General features: G+C 35.6%; 1 protein-coding gene across 1 annotated transcript; it reads right to left on the bottom strand.

Annotated features, from left to right (window-relative positions):
• Positions 1–2,916: 2,916 nt before the first annotated feature.
• LOC112504341 (U3 small nucleolar ribonucleoprotein protein IMP4) lies at positions 2,917–8,764 on the bottom strand. Its single transcript, XM_025108267.1, has 9 exons — positions 8,483–8,764; positions 8,292–8,375; positions 7,813–7,922; positions 7,635–7,685; positions 5,081–5,224; positions 4,906–4,995; positions 3,705–3,811; positions 3,249–3,333; positions 2,917–3,162 (listed from the first exon to the last, which is right to left on the bottom strand). The coding sequence occupies exons 1-9, from the start codon at positions 8,592–8,594 to the stop codon at positions 3,064–3,066; spliced, it is 882 nt and encodes a 293-aa protein (XP_024964035.1). The 5' UTR covers positions 8,595–8,764; the 3' UTR covers positions 2,917–3,063.
• Between the last annotated feature and the right edge of the window lie 7,756 nt (positions 8,765–16,520).

The following is a 16,520-nucleotide window of genomic DNA, read 5'->3' as shown; positions in this document are numbered from 1 at the left end:
AGTTCGTGGGGCATATTTGGTATTAGGCTTAGTAGTGGCTCAACAATTTATATCATGTGTATGGCGTTGCTTTTAAGATATTGCTCATAAGTTTTATAAATAAGATTTGATGCATTTAAAATCGTTTTATGCATATAAAATCTGTGAACTCACCAACTCTCGTAGTTGACACTTGTTTGACATTCTTTTTCAGGGTAAGAAAGAATTTCGATGACACATGTTTGAAGACGTGTCACATTTGGAAATTTCAATCTTAATTTGTGTTTAGTRATGTAATCTTGTATTTTGGGATTTTAAACTTTATTTATTTTGTATTTATGTTTTCTAAATGTATGGTTGTGTTGTTTATACACTATCGCTATGAGACTCTMCCTGCCATATCCCGTGTTTCCGCTTTAGCGGGGTGTGACATTTATATAGTTATTAAAAGAATATTAATACCTTATTAATTAATAATAACATAAAGTTAATTAATTTATAACATTTATATACCTAATAAATAAGTAACTTTAGAGACATGTGTACTTAATTAATTAATTAATAATTATGTGATATTAATTAATTTATATAATTATTAAAAGAATATTAATACCTTATTAATTAATAATAATATAAAGTTAATTAATTTATATACATGCATATCTATAATACTAATAAATATGTAACTTTGGGGACACGTATCACGTTTTTGTGCGACGGTTATTGATTTTTCCCGTCGAAAACACAATTTTTACTTACGGCCCCCAGAATTACAACATAACTCTGGAAAAATTCGCGTATGAATTTAACTCTGGAGTGGTCATCAAAACCAGGTTTAAAATTTCAAATTCCCATTTTTGAAGCATTTTTCACAAAGCAATATTACCCGGGGAAAAAAAAACTCGACCCCAGCCAGGAACTCTGCCCCTTGGACCCCGCCAGGGGCTACCGCCCCTTGGACCCTGCCACCCGGGGGCGCTGCCCCCGGACCCCTTCTGTTAGTGGGCTTCGTCCCTAAATCAAAATAACTCAAACAAGTGTGCACTCCGCACATGCCTTAACTATTCAATATTTATCATGATTACATTGGTCAACAATATAATCCCATTACACTTAAATGACATTAGTGATACAAATCATCAACATGATGTCATCAGATATTGGTTATTTCTCAGACTTACAACATAACTCTGAATTGTTCAGTTCCAAACTTAGTTATATAGTTATTCCCAGACTTAGAATACAACTCTAAACTACTCTTCAGAGTTACATTTCTGAGTTATAAGAAATCAAATTTCTTATGACTCAGAGTTATGCTCGTAGATACTTTCTAGACTTAGAAGACAACTCTGAATTCCTCTTATTCAGAGTTAAGTCCAGAGTTATTTTTCAGTCTAACAATAGAATTCTGAATTCTTATGTTTCAGAGTTAATCTTCAAAGTTTTCTTTCAGAGTTAATGTCTAGAGTTTTTCTCATTTAATAAGAGTCAAGGACAATCATTATCAAAAGTTGGTTTATTTCTGAGACAACGGAAAATTTATACAAACTTGTAGCATTGGCTAATTTTAGCAATTGACTCTTGAAAAAAAATTCACACTTGTAGCCAGATTGGTCGTCTTGATTTAGAAGTCTTGCAACGCTAGATATTGTCCGTCGTGAACTCTGGATGATTTCTTAGCCCTTGTGTTTGTCAAGCCTGATTATGTCATTCATATAGAACTTAACAGAGGTTATGCACGTGTTATGCTGTCAATCTGAACCAAACTCCGAGTTTCATGCAGAGCTGCACAGAGGTTCTGCATTTAAGTCTTGAGAAAGAGCTCTGTCTCTTCACGAAATGCGTTGAGGCTCTGTCTCTTACTCCGAAGATGGCCTTCAGACTTGTAACTCTAAATAGTTTCCGTCTTAATCTCTGTAAACTTTCTTTACGCCTGTGTCCTTGAAGCCCAATTCCGTTCTTCATACAGAGCTTAACAGAGGTTCTATAGGTGTTACGAGGTCATTATGACCCTGCCTCCGTCCTTCATACAGAGCTTCATAAAGGCTCTGTACTTGTCTTGAGTAAAAGTTCTATCTCTGCATGTACTACCCCAGAGCCTCTGATTCCCTTTGTTTGTCTCATATAGAGGTATACAAATGTTCTGCATGTACTACGCAGCGCTGCATATTGGATCTACATTGTTCGTCTTCATTTAGAAGTTTTTCTGATCATCGAAGCACATGCCGTCCTTTGTATATGTAACATTTAATTCTCGAGTAAGAGCATCTTTATATAAAAAATTTAATCGGACTTGTACTTTTGTCTAAGTTTATAAATTACCTCCGATTATTAATTATTTATAAAATACATATCAGTTTCGTTTAATTTTTATCATTAACCCGTGTAATATACGGGTCCAAACCTAGTATAATAATATAAAAGGAAAAACCTTTACATCTTAAATATTGACGATTTGAATATTCTTAAAGATTGTACTCTCGTATTTTTTTCAATCATCCACAAATGTTAGATTTGAGAATAAAGATTATATAAAGAGAGTGAGAGTGAGGGGAAGATGATTATATTGGCTAATATTGTCTTTGAACCACCCTCAACTCAATAGAGAAAACATGTTGTATATATAAACAAAACAAAACAACACAAAAAAGTGTGTCTACTTTTACCTTCCTTTCTTTATATGTAAAAAAGAATTAATCTCAAGATTTTAAGATGGCATTGGAGAATCCTCAAATTTTGCATTTTTAATCATTTTATGAGAGAATGTCAGATTGAAAAATGAGAAACCATATAAATTTTGAAATATAACCACTTTATTCATCTCTTACTGTTACTGGTAAGGCTCTACTTTTTTATGTCAAAATTACCACTTATCAACTGTTTATCATTCAGTTTTAATCGACAAATTACGTTTTTATTTCAATCAAAAATCCAGTATTTCCTTCAAAAAATTTATCATTAAATAAAACCAAGGATAATCATGTAGGTATCATCTTCTTTTGTCTTGCAAGTTTTCAAAAATAGCACACGTCTTTTGGATCAAAAATACCCCCCTTGGCGGACGGATTACATTGTTTGTTTGTGTCATCCACCGAGTACTTTTTGCTTCTTGGACGTGTTGATGAACGATCTTAACACCCATTCGGTTTGTGCTTCCTCTTGATCAACCGTTCCAAGCTTTATCTGCAACAAAATTTAGTTATATACTTCTTGAACCACACCAATACCCATTCTGGGTTTGTGTTGGATAATAAATAATTGGTGGTTACCTGATACAATCGTAATTCAAACCTTGGACCAACCTCCTTCAGATCAATTGATTTTGGCCCTCCACTTTGTCTATACACATGATGCCTGCATGTATATTAATAACAACACTCTCACAAATTCACATAGTTGTTAGCTAATAAGCTAGTCATGTTAATTGATAACAATGTATAATATGACATGTTGAATGACTAACTGAAAAAATATAAATGAAAAAGAAACCCAAATCTTATTGAAACCCTAGCACCATTTCGAAAAGCTAGTTTATTGATAACCAAACAAGGTTTTTTCAATAAGCTCAAAAAATAAGCCAGCTTCTACTTGCCAAACATTGGCCAAAGACTATGACCATGACCATGACCATGAAAATTGTCAAAAAATGTGATTTTATTTGAAGCTTGGTAGGGATATATACAAAACGGTTGATTAAGTGAAGTTGACGAAAGAAAGAAAATTACCTGAAGGAAATATAATCTGCCTGATTAGCAAAAGTGATGATGCGTTTGGAATCAGGCTTGGGCACTGGAAAGAGATGCTTCAAGATGTTTGCAGTCCTTTCACCAATCTTAAATCAACCATACAATGAAACAAGATAAACATGTCAAAAAATAAATTAAAGAAAAAGGAATGATTGATAACAGTTAAGTGTATTCCATTAATGACCAACGAACAGAGGCTTATGGAATTGCCTCAAAACCGCCATTATTCCAGTTTCAGAAGAATAACAGCCAATATCCTCATCAAACAGCAAGGTGTGTCTGAACATAATATAGTATCCAATGTTCCATTTATTTGTAAGCTCAAATTTGGAGGAAGATGTGTAAGAACACAGACTCTCTTTCTCTAACGACCACACACACAAACCTAGTCATAGATGTCAAAGATGGGGAAGTTTTATGCAAGAAAATCAGCTAACGTTCAGTTAACCTCTAGGCAATAAACAGAATCATCAAAAACGAAAGAAGAGGTAGACCAAGTCTTTCGCAAGAATAAATTTCCATCAACCCTTTACATATAGCAAGCCCAACTACCAAAATCAGCTTAGCCTTTCTCTCGTTTAAGCCAATATATCTAAACAAAAACAGACCTGCTCCTTTTAGATGATCACCTTTTCCCTGGATCTTGTATTACTGTAGGCAGTTGTTTTACTTTATGCAGCATTTACCCATCTTTTCTCTTTCATTTCCCATTTCTACCCTTCAGTAAGTTCCCTAAATAGATACATGGCTTCATAGGTTAACCAGAAGAAAACCATATATGAAGTCGATAACTGGACACCAATTTTATGGCATGATCCATTTCTAACTATATCATCCAAAAATTACAATACGTTGTTCCATCTCCTTATATGTCCATTCTTCCCAGAGCAGTATCATGTTGACAGCTCACCACTTCATGTTATTTCAGACACCATAACCTTTGACACAAAACTTACTAAATAAATACATGATCCTTGGCACATGCAAAGCTACGCGAGTGATTTGATTTAATTCTAAAACACTATGCAGCATATATGAATAATAAATTACTTGCCGCTATTTTTTAACCACACACAACATCACCTGTCTCATTAAAAAAACAGTCAACAACTTCCTCTTGATTGAGAGGCACTAATAGAAATTTCAACAACAGTCAATATGATGAGACAAGTGACTATACCTTGGTCGAGAAGTTGTTAAGAATCAGATGCGGATAAGCCTCAGAAACAGTTCCCATTTCCTTCTTGTCTTTATTGTCATGTCTAGTAACCTACAGGTACATATTAGAATTTGCATTTAAATTAAGAGAACAACTATGCCTCTTGAGGATCTGAAAGTAAAGCATAATCACTCACCACATTGAGAATCTGAAAGTAAGCAGTTGGACCAAAAGGTAGGTGACTTATAACTATCTTATCCGGTACACCACGATGTTCGTAAACTAGTATAACATCTGTAAAGTCATGTGCTCGGCAAGTCTCAATTATTTCAGAAATAACCTGCATTGACCAAAGATCCAAGTCATAACCACAGAGGCAAACCACAGAAGGAAAACTATTTGATCACATTATGTTTTACCTAAATACAATTCATAAGATGTTTACGACCTTGATAACTGAATAAATTCTTTCCACAAAAAAGATTTAGTTAAATTTCCTGACAGTCAGACATATGCATGCCAAAATCAACAACACAATTACCATAGTTGTGCATGGAATGAACACTTATAAAACATCTCAGCATCAGAACAAGTTAAAAAGGCGGCAATCAAATGGGATCTTGAAGCTGAGAATCACACAAACCATTGTGAGGGCCTCTTTAATATTCCACACTTGATTTATATGTCTACCTTCATCATTAAACCTCTGCATTTCAGAATCTTTTCCCAATTTTGAAAATGTGTATTATCCTCCTATTTCTTCTCTTTTCCCAATCATTAAACTTCTCAACTGACACTAGCATCTTTTATTCATATGTGAGCATGCATGTACCTGTTATCGATTGTGAAATAGCATTAAAACTGTTCATGGGTTTAATTGCTAGCATTTACTGTCAAAACCATAAAATCATAATATTCAAAACCAAGTGACTGAGAATTTAACATGAATTACCGAATTTCACCCAGAAATCTTGTTTGCCATATTAGATACACATTATTACCATATAAGTTTCTTATTTGATTATTTTCTTAGCTCTTCGTGATGCAGGAAGAAAAGATCGCAACTTTGAAGCCTTTAAATGGATCATAGATGAAAGTATCGGTTATTTGATTAATATTCAATGTCATCTGAGTTCTTCCAACCAGTAAATATGTTGCTGATGACTCTGTTATGAACTCAGATTACTGAATAAAAAATATAAACTCAATGCTGGAAAAGGCTTGCAGAATGATTTAAGAGGAAGGATAAAAATAAGAGAATTTCTAGCTATTCGAGAGGCTAGACTCTCCCATTACAAGAAATGAGTAAAATTCTGGATGCTCCACTCAATACCCCTACTACCCCATTATCATATCCATAAAAGATTTATTTGAGGAGTTACTCTACTACCCCTCTCCCAACAAATTCCTCAGCAAAATGCTATCATGACGTTACCTTGGTTTAAAAATGCGCGCATAATGCGCTCTGATGCGTGATGCACTCTGATGCGCCGGAGGAAACGCATCAGATGGGCTGATGCGTTGCGATTCCATGATGCGCTCGCATCACCTACATATCACACGATGCGTGCATCACCTATGTATCAGTGCATCCAGTATGTTTCATGTTTGGGCTCCCTTTTTCAGTTTTTAGTTGGGCTTTATAGTTGATTAAAATAGAACATGAGACTGAATGGTGACCTAATAGAAGCCGACAGCCACTAATAGAAGAAGCAGAAGTCGCACTCGCATATCAATCAGATTAAAAAAGAAATAGGACGTGAGTTGTTGTCGTACAGCCAAATGAGGGAGATGAACCCTTGTTGGGGTTTGATGATGCTGATCTTGGGGAGTATTAGTTGGTCACTTGGTCATTTAGTTTARSGATTGGGGMYTATTAGACATTTACTTGTGTTCTTCATGGTAGTAGTTTGTGTGTTATGTTATTCCGATTCACGAACTTTTTAAGATTCTAATGCCACTTTTTGAACTACTTTATGTTATAAATGAAGTATTTTGATAGTAAGTATTTTTAAGGTAGAAATTGATATGTAGAACTAATTTATAAATATTTTTTGAATACCGGGCGGATCACGTGCGTGATGCAAGCGCATCAGCATCACGCATCGGCTTCCGGGACCCTTACCGCCTCGGACCGCATCGTGCTTTTTAAAACCAAGGACGTTACCCCTTGTTCCCTCCTGGCCTTGTTTACTTGGAGCATTTTTCCTGGAGTAGGTGAATTGAAGCGGAGGGTATTTTAACATAAGAATACATCAAAAAACAGATACCTGTTCAGATCATGAGTCATACCTCAACATAAAATGTTTAAATAAAGTATGGTAAATGATTCTTAGGGTGAGGATATTAAAGATGCAACACTATGGTCCCTAAAAAGTTAAAATTAATCTCGATAAGAAAACAAGGTTGTCAATTTCTTCTCAAAAAACAAATATCAATAAAACCACAAATTTGGAAGATGATCCATCTAATATTTACAAGTCCATTACTTTCTTACAGGAACCAGGCCCCGATTCTCACAATTTCAAATTAAAAAATATGCATTTTTCACTACTTCTATTTGCCCAAGATCACATCAAGTTACTATTCATGTTGACATATCAGATGCTCCTTATATAAACGCTTCTGTACAGAAAGCAAACTCTAACAGCAATAGACATTTTTGAAAATCGTACAAGGTTAATAAAGTGTCAAAAATATAGCAGTAAATCAACTACAATTAATCAATTTATGTTTAAAAGTTAACCAACCTGACCACCACGGTTCATTCGTTGTGAATTAGGGAAGACAAGCTTCAATTCCTGCAAGTAAGAGCCATTAAAAATTTGCTTTTCAGCACAATATGACTGGGAACGATAAGAAAACAAGATAGCATCATCAACCACATCGTACGTAATGACAGGAAAGTAATTTAACAAATAGACAAACCTTTACAAACTGTTTAAGGGGAGCACTTGGGTCGTGAGATGTGGTTAGCAGGATTTTTGGATCTCGTTCATTAGCATTGGCATATTCATCATCTATGGTTGACCTTGGAACTAAATTTAAAGAAAACGTTAAACTTGTTACAATTTGAAAAAAGAAATCCTATAAATAAGATAGATAAAAATCACACTACTCCATTTAAGAATCTAACTACAAATTCGGTCCATCTTACTTACTGTTCTAAGATCAAAAGTTGTCACGTCTTTCTCAGAAATTTGGTGTTCGACTTCAAGTTATATTACAAATTTAATACATACTATTCTAACGTAATACTGTCCATATTATGATATTATATCGTTCCTTATAACATCTTTCAGGGACATTATTTCAGAAAACAAATCGATTTTGAAGGTCAAAAGATAACCCATTGACCATCACCGTCAAAGGGTATGGCAAATTATATCACATAGAAGGAAACATACCTGCAGTTCGTTCATCTTCAAGGTCGATTTCTTGGCGAAGAGCAGCATCCTCGTTTCTAAGTTCAGTTGGAATTGGTTTCCCCTCTGCGCATTAGTCAAGATTTTATAAATGCATGTCATATCAAATCATTTGAATAGCTACAAAAACAAAGAAGTAACAGCTAAAATTCGACCATAAACAAGGAGAAAACCTTCAAGAGCTTGTTTGATTTTGCGCTTCTTCTCGTAAAGCAAACGTTCTTTGCCTTCCAAACTTTTTCTGTACAGATACTCTCTTCTCAACCTCACATTCCTTCGCAACATACCTTCTCCTCAGACAAACAATCAATTGCAGTGCCTCCACCTTGGAGCGAATATGTAATCGAAGAACTAGGGTTTTGTGTTCTTTCGTGCAGTTGCCAGGAGTCCGTTAGGGTTTTAGGAGTCGCTATAAAATAGGATGTTTGTCACACAACTATTACGTTTTGTGCAATTCGGAACCGTGGTTTCACTCTATGCAAGTCATTGGATAGTTTCCACACAACTACGAAGGTTTGTGCAATTTGGGTCCCTGTGGTTCAATTTGTGCTATGAGCTCACAGACCATTAATTATCTTCACAACATACAATTTCATGGTTTTATATTTGAATCCCTGTAATTAAAGGGCTCTCTCTATAAGCGTACGTACGAGGTACAAATTTTGGACCAAACTAGATTCGGAGCACTTAACTTGTGTGTTAGTGGATGTATTGTTGACACGATTTCATAGTTTTTATATTTGAATCCCTGTGATTAAAAGGCTCTCTCTATGAGCGTACGCACGAGATACAAATTTTGGACCAAACTAGATTCGGAGCACTTAACTTGTGTGCTAGTGGATGTACTGTTGGCACGAATTCTATATTGTTTATTAAAAAAGTTTAAGATAAATTATGTTAGGGCTGTTTGATAATTGTTGAATAATTAGCAGGCTCCCATGATATAGTGTAGAATGAAATATAATTATTTGGTAATTGTGTACAATGAAATATGGGCTCTTAATGGTTGAGGGGGATCCATGATACAAAATCATTTAGAGGGTTTTAAAACCATTAAGAGGCAGACTTTTTTTTTGTCAAACAAGATTCACCTCTTAACGATTCAGATGTTGCTTTTAATGGAAATATTAAGAGGTAAATATACAACCCCTTATTATCTATAAAATATAAATGTAGCACGAGCCTAATCATTATTTGTTGTTAGCCATAAGTCCATGCTTTATCTCTTGGATCAAAAAATAACTTATCCAAAAAGTTGTTCACATGATCCCAACTATGTGTGTGTATGTATGTATGTGTGTATGTATGTATGTGTGTATGCATGCATGCATATACACACACATATATTGTTGGAAAAATTTATTTTTGGTGAGAAGGTGAATATACCTTTAAATTGTGTAAATGTTATGTTATATTTTTATGAAAGTTGTAACATTGACATATGTAGTATGTAAGGTTACATTATTCTCTATGAATGTTGTATTTTGGTTGCCTTCACACAGTATAACGTTATATTCACATATTTGATAATAAATATTACATTATATTGTGTGAAAAAGTTGTCCTTTATCAAATTCTCATGAAAATAAGTCTTTCTTATTGAAACCCAAGTGTGTGTATATCTGTCACACCCCGTTAAAACGGAAACACTATATGTAACAGGTAAGCGAGTCACAGCAACACATAATAAATAACACCATTCAAGTTTTACAAAAGTTCAAATTTAACATCCATAACTACGATGGAATAAAATACTTCTTTACAAAAACTTTTTCAGTGAGCTTAATCGGTATCGCCACATATATGCTCCAAAACCTCATTTCTTACTTACCTCCTGAAAAGCATGAAACATAAAACAAGTCAACTACAAAGAGTTGGTGAGTTCACGGGATTTCACATGCACAAAACGTTACAATGCATAAATCATTTCTTGTAAAACTATACACAACTTTTGCACATAATAAATGTAAATCCATAACGATGTTTAGAAACTTGAGACGCTACAGAGCATTTCCTGACCAATTTGCCCCATTAATTTACGAACGACCATAAGTAACCCGTACACTCACTTAGGTCCCACAGTTCGTAATAGTACTAATTCAGCGGTGGTCCAAAATCCACATGATTAGACCAATAAAACATAGGTAATGTGCACCCCTTTCTGGGTGGGACTGTCAATACAATAGCGGCTATCCACAATTACCACGGCCGGGGGACATGCCCGAGTTAACAAGTAGCGTTTACGGAGTGAGACTTTATTTGGAAACATACTCCCAAGCACATCAATTTAGCATTTATATCATAGTGCAAAACAGTCAATATTTCATGACATAAACAAATCTTGACTAAACAGTTCTTTAGTTCATCGGTTTTGGCTAAACAGTTCTTTAGTCCAAAGGTTTTAAACAAAGCATCGACTAAACAGTTCTTTAGTCCAATGGTTTTATAATTTAACAGTATAGTTTGCATAACTTCATGCTTTTCCCCCAGTTTAAATAAACAAAAAACAATAAAAGTGGGGCCGTGAAAACTCACTAGTTAGCCGATGAATATCCAAGGATTTGATGACGTCTCAAGCGCTGAACGTCCTGCCCTAACCTTCCTAAACAGTCCAATGACCATAAATTAGATTACCTATGGGTTCTTGACAGAGATAAAGTCAAGTTATATCTTATGTAATGCCAATGGATTTTATGAATTGAAGTTGATACTTATTTTATTTGCTCTAAAAATAGTCCAAAAACGTATATTTTACAATTAAATCCTTTGCGCCAAAAAGCTGCCATTTGGACAAAATATAAATTCTAAATCTGACATTTTTGTCTTCACAAATCATTGCCAAAAAAGAACCTTCTACTACTCTTTTTATGTCCAAATTTATATCCACCATAAAAAGGGAGTTAAACAGACTTTTCCCAAATTTCAAGAACTAAAGATGGGTTTAAGGTAATCATCATTACCCTACCCCTTTGAGTRACACAGCCCCCAAAACAGATTGCACACTCTTCGAGTGACGGCCATTTGGGGGGTCTAAACTCATCATTTTCCAAAGATAGTAAATTTATTTTAAAGCTAACACATTAAGCTAGCTTCTAAAAAAAGATTCACATATTTTTAACGAGTTTTTACAGAATATAACTGATTTAAGATGCATACAAGACTCTGTTAGCAAAACTCTTTTTGCATCAAAACCTTGTATCAAGAATACGATTTAGAAGAGAAATCAGATCATTTGATCTTTTATTTCGAAAGATACAATAGGCGAGAGTGCGGACAGAATCAGCCATTTTTCAAATTGTCTTCTTCCGATTAAATACCACATGCAATGTGGTTTTCTCCTACTTTCATAGAGTTCAAAGTTCGTGGCTCATAGATTATCATCATTTTGAAGACATTTAAATGTCTGTGATGTATAATCTCCCCCTTTTTGAATTCTCTAGAAGTTTTTAGKTACTAGAACGAGAAGTAGGAGTAGAAATGTTAGAATCTTTATTATTACATAAAGATAAGATAACTAGGCTAATACATTTTTCTTGAAATCTTGAATATTCTTCAAGATTGACGGATTTCTAAAGATTTCTTGAAGACGAACTCGGCTGAAGGGGTTCGATTTAGAAAGAGAGAGTTTAAGGAGAATTGTTTATGCAAGGTGGGAGGTGAAAAATGAGAGTTTTCAAAGAATGTGGGTATTTATATGTGAGATTTTAAGAAGGAAATGGGCCGGCCTCAAAGGCCCAAGTCCATTTAAAAATTATTTTTCTCTTAAATAATTTAAGGCCCATTTAAATTTATCCAAACTACAATTTGATAAAAAAAATATTATTATTGTTATTAAATCAAAACTTCACATTTTTGGTCAATTTATTTGGACATTCACCTAAGACTTTTATGTTTTAATTTGGACTTTGAGATATCAATTTTATTATATTTGGGCATTTTCTTAATATTTCTGGCATTACATAAGTTGACTTTATTAGTTAATCGTCGAAATAAATCTCACTGAACTATACTTTTGGGAGCTAAGCCAGATGAATCCCAATCAATCATGACTAGATCCTAAATAAATATAGCTCTAAATATAGGTACCCTACAAAGGTGCTAACCTGATGCACCAATAATGACGGATGTCACAGTCTCCCCAAGTCAGAAAATTTTTGTCTCGAAATTTATTCGTCAGTCCTTAACTTTGGACTCGATTGGAAACAAGTGGGGGTACTTGCTTTTCATAAAATCCTCTCTTTCCCACGTGTACTCCGATCCATGCCTTAAAGTCCAGTGCACTTTTACAATTGGAATTTTGCTATGCCTCAACTGCTTGACTTTTCTGTCCATGATTTATGTTGGTTTTTCAATGAAGCGCAGATGTTCGCTAATTTGTACATCTCCCAATGGCATGACCAAAGTTTTATCGGTTAAGCACTTTCTGAGATTTGACACATGAAATGTATCATGAATAGCGCTCAGCTCTTGTGGCAGTTTCAACTTATATGCCACTGGTCCAATTCTCTCGGCTATTTCAAATGGACCAATAAATCGGGGACCCAATTTCCCTCATTTCCCAAAATGCATTATTCCTTTCCATGGAGAGACTTTTAGGAGTACTTTATCTCCTTTTTGAAACTCTAGTGGTCTCCTCCGATTATCAGCATAACTTTTCTGACGATCTCTTGCAGCCTTGAGTCGATCATTGATGATTACAATCTTGTCAGTAGTCTCTTGGACAATATCAGGTCTAGTTAATTGTCGATCGCCAATTTCTAGCCAACTGAGTGGAGATCTGCATTTGCGTCCATATAATGTTTCATAAGGCGCACATTGAATACTGGTATGATAGCTGTTATTGTATGCAAATTTGACTAACGGAAGGTGCATATCCCAACTTCCACCAAAATCTATGACACATGCGCGCAATATGTCTTCTAGTGTCTGGATTATTCTTTCGTCTGTCCATCAGTTTGAGGGTGGTATGAAGTACTTAGATCCAAACGTGTACCCAACCCTCTTTGAAGTGATTGCCAAAATCTTGACGTAAATCAACTGTCCCTATTCGAGATAATGGAGATAGGTACTCCATGCCGAGTAATGATTTCATTTATGTAAACCTGAGCCAACTTCTCCATCTTATAATCTTCTCGGATCGGTAGAAAATGAGCAGATTTTGTCAGTCGATCTATGATCACCCAGATTGTATCATGCCCTTTCCCAGTTCTGGGCAACTTTGTGATGAAATCCATCGATATTTATTTCCACTTTCATTGGGGAATCTCGGGTTGTTGAAGTAGACCGAATGGTTTTTGGTGTTCAGCTTTGACCATTGCACAAGTTAAACATTTGCCTACGTGAAGTGCAATGTCTTTCTTCATTCCAGGCCACCAATAGTGTTTCTTAAGATCCTTGTACATCTTATCCCCTCCTGGGTGGACTGAGTATTTTGATCGATGGGCTTCATCCAAAATTATGGATCTAAGATTACCATTTTTTTAGGTATCCAAACCTTGTCTCCCAAGTAATAAGCTCCATCTGATTTCAGTTGAAACTTAGTCTCTATGTGGTGTAGAGTTTCATTCTTCAAATTCTCCTCCCTTAATGCCTCTTTTTGATCGTCGAGAATTTGTGCCTTCAGACTGGTGCTTACTATTGCTCCCAACGCTCTCACCCTTATTGGTTTCACTCTTTCCTTCCTACTTAGAGCGTCGACCACCACATTTGCTTTACCGGGATGGTACTTGATTTCACAGTCGTAATCGATAAGCAGTTTAACCCATCTTCTCTGCCTTATATTTAACATCTTCTGGTTGAGGATGTGTTGAAGGCTTTTGTGATTAGTGTACACAGTGCATTTGGTACCATAAAGATAGTATCTCCAAATCTTAAGTGCAAATACTACGACTCCTAATTCTAGATCATGCGTAGTATAATTCTTCTCATGCACTTTGAGTTGCCTTGAGGCATATGCAATGACCTTATCTTTTTGCATTAGCACACATCTCAATCCTTGAGGTGATGCGTCACAATATACCACAAAGTTTTCCACACCCTCGGGTAAGGATAAGATAGGTGCATTACACAATCTTTGCTTAAGGGTCTCGAATGCCTCTTCCTGTTTCTCTCCCCAGACAAACTTCTTGTCTTTCTGAGATAAGGCTGTGAGTGGTTGTGCAATTTTTAAAAAGTTCGCGATGAATCGCCGATAATAGCCTGCCAAGCCAAGGAATTTTGACCCTTAATAAAAGTTGTAGTATGCAGTATGATCTTCCTGACTGCAAAATACGAGCTTAATCCGACTTACGGTTTGTGAGTTATACACTGCCAAAGTATAGGGGTTGCATTATCGGTAAAATTCGATTCCGTAATTCCCGACTAACTTTTATGATCCAACTTTCATGATTTGCTACATTTACATGCTATAAACGTACTTAAACATACTAAACAGTAAAACAAGTCTAATGGTCGTTAACCTAAGCTTAATCATGCATTTTTACTCCTTTCGACATTTAACCGAACAATTGGTGTACGGTTAAACATTTACCCACAATCTAACCATATTGAAACTATATATACCATTTTTATTTCTACATCAATATAATCAGTCCTAGCATTCTAAGTATCAAATATATCATAATTTTGACAATATCAATCCGTAAACTTAGATATAAACACGGTTTATAAACCGGTCTTAATAACCCTAACATAAACACCATAATAAAACTGAATGAAATTTATACCTTTAAGAAGGGTTCAGAGAGTGGATTCCGAATATATATTTGTTACTTCGATCCCTTTAGTAACTTAATGTAAAATTTAGAGAGAAGACAAGAGATTTTTAGAGAGAAAAAAATGAGAGGGAGAGATTGAGATGGTAGAAATGGCGATTCATAACTGCCTATGTACACACACACACACACACACACACACATATATATATATAATTTTTTTAATATAAGGGTACTCCTTTTGCATAAATTCTTCCGTTTCCCATGTGGCTTCTCGTTCAAAATGATTTTGCTATAACACTTTAACGAACGGTATTGACCTTCGTCGCATTTGTCTCTTTTCTCGATTAATTATCGCCTCGGGTTCTTCAATGTAAGAGAATTTTTCTTCAACTTTGTCCAACGGATAATCAATTACATGGAGAGGGTGATAATGATATACGCGGAGTGACGAGATATGAAAAACGTTATGGATATGGGACAGTTGAGGAGGTAATGCTAGGTGATATGCCACCTCTCCAACCCGTTCAAGTATTTCAAAAGGTCCAATATATCTCAGACTAAGTTTACCTTTAATTCCAAACCTATGAATACCTCGTAACGGTGAAACTTTTTGTAAGATGTGATCACCCGTTTGGAACTCTAAATGTTTTCGATGCTTGTCAACGTAACTTTTCTGCGAGATTGAGCCTTTTTCATTTTCTATTTTGTGATCTCGACTTGTTCAGTAGTAATCCAGACAAGTTCGGGTCCTTTGATAGCTCGTTCCCCCACTTCATTCCAACAGATCGGTGTTCTACATTTTCGACCATATAAAGCTTCGTACGGGGCCATGCCAATACTAGCTTGCCAACTATTGTTATACGCGAACTCCACAAGATATAGGGACTCGTCCCAACCACCAGACCATTCAAGAGCACAAGCCCGTAACATATCTTCTAGAGTTTGAAAAGTTCGTTCAGTCTGACCATCTGTTTGTGCATGAAAAGCTGAACTCATAGTCAATCGCGTACCCCAAGCCTGGTGAAGACTTCTCCAGAATCGAGAAGTGAATCGCGGATCTCGGTCCGATGTGATAGAAACTGGCGTGCCATGCAACCTCATGTTTTCCCGCTGGAATAGATCGGACAATTTACTAACAGGGTACGTCTCCTGTATAGGTAGGAAATGAGCCGATTTTGTCAAATGGTCAACTACTACCCATATAGCATCATGTCGTCTCTGAGTTTTCGGCAGTCCTGTCACAAAATCCATAGAGATATGTTCCCATTTCCAAACTGGAATCTCTAATGGTTGTAACAATCCGCTAGCCCGTTGAGGTTCAATCTTCACTTTCTGGCAAGTAAGATATTTTGCCACGTATTCGGCTATATCCCGTTTCATACCGTTCCACCAAAAGTATTGTTTTAGATCTCGGTACATCTTAGTGGATCCGGGATGAATTGAGAACAACGAATTATGAGCTTCACTCATAACTGCTTCTTTGAGTTCAGGATTG

This window comes from Cynara cardunculus, unplaced genomic scaffold, assembly GCF_001531365.2.
Source record: "Cynara cardunculus var. scolymus isolate 2C unplaced genomic scaffold, CcrdV1 Un_Scaffold_5279, whole genome shotgun sequence".
Taxonomy (NCBI): Eukaryota; Viridiplantae; Streptophyta; class Magnoliopsida; order Asterales; family Asteraceae; genus Cynara; species Cynara cardunculus.
Note: the sequence above shows the minus strand (reverse complement) of the source record. Positions and strands in the feature narration are given on the sequence as shown.

Excerpts from the sequence above, each read along its gene's own strand:
- LOC112504341 (XM_025108267.1), bottom strand. The coding sequence starts at position 8,594 with ATGTTGCGAAGGAATGTGAGGTTGAGAAGAGAGTATCTGTACAGAAAA. Across the intron at positions 7,686-7,812 it reads CCCTTAAACAGTTTGTAAAG|GAATTGAAGCTTGTCTTCCC; the intron begins GTTTGTCTATTT and ends TCTTACTTGCAG. Across the intron at positions 3,334-3,704 it reads GCAGATTATATTTCCTTCAG|GCATCATGTGTATAGACAAA; the intron begins GTAATTTTCTTT and ends ATATACATGCAG.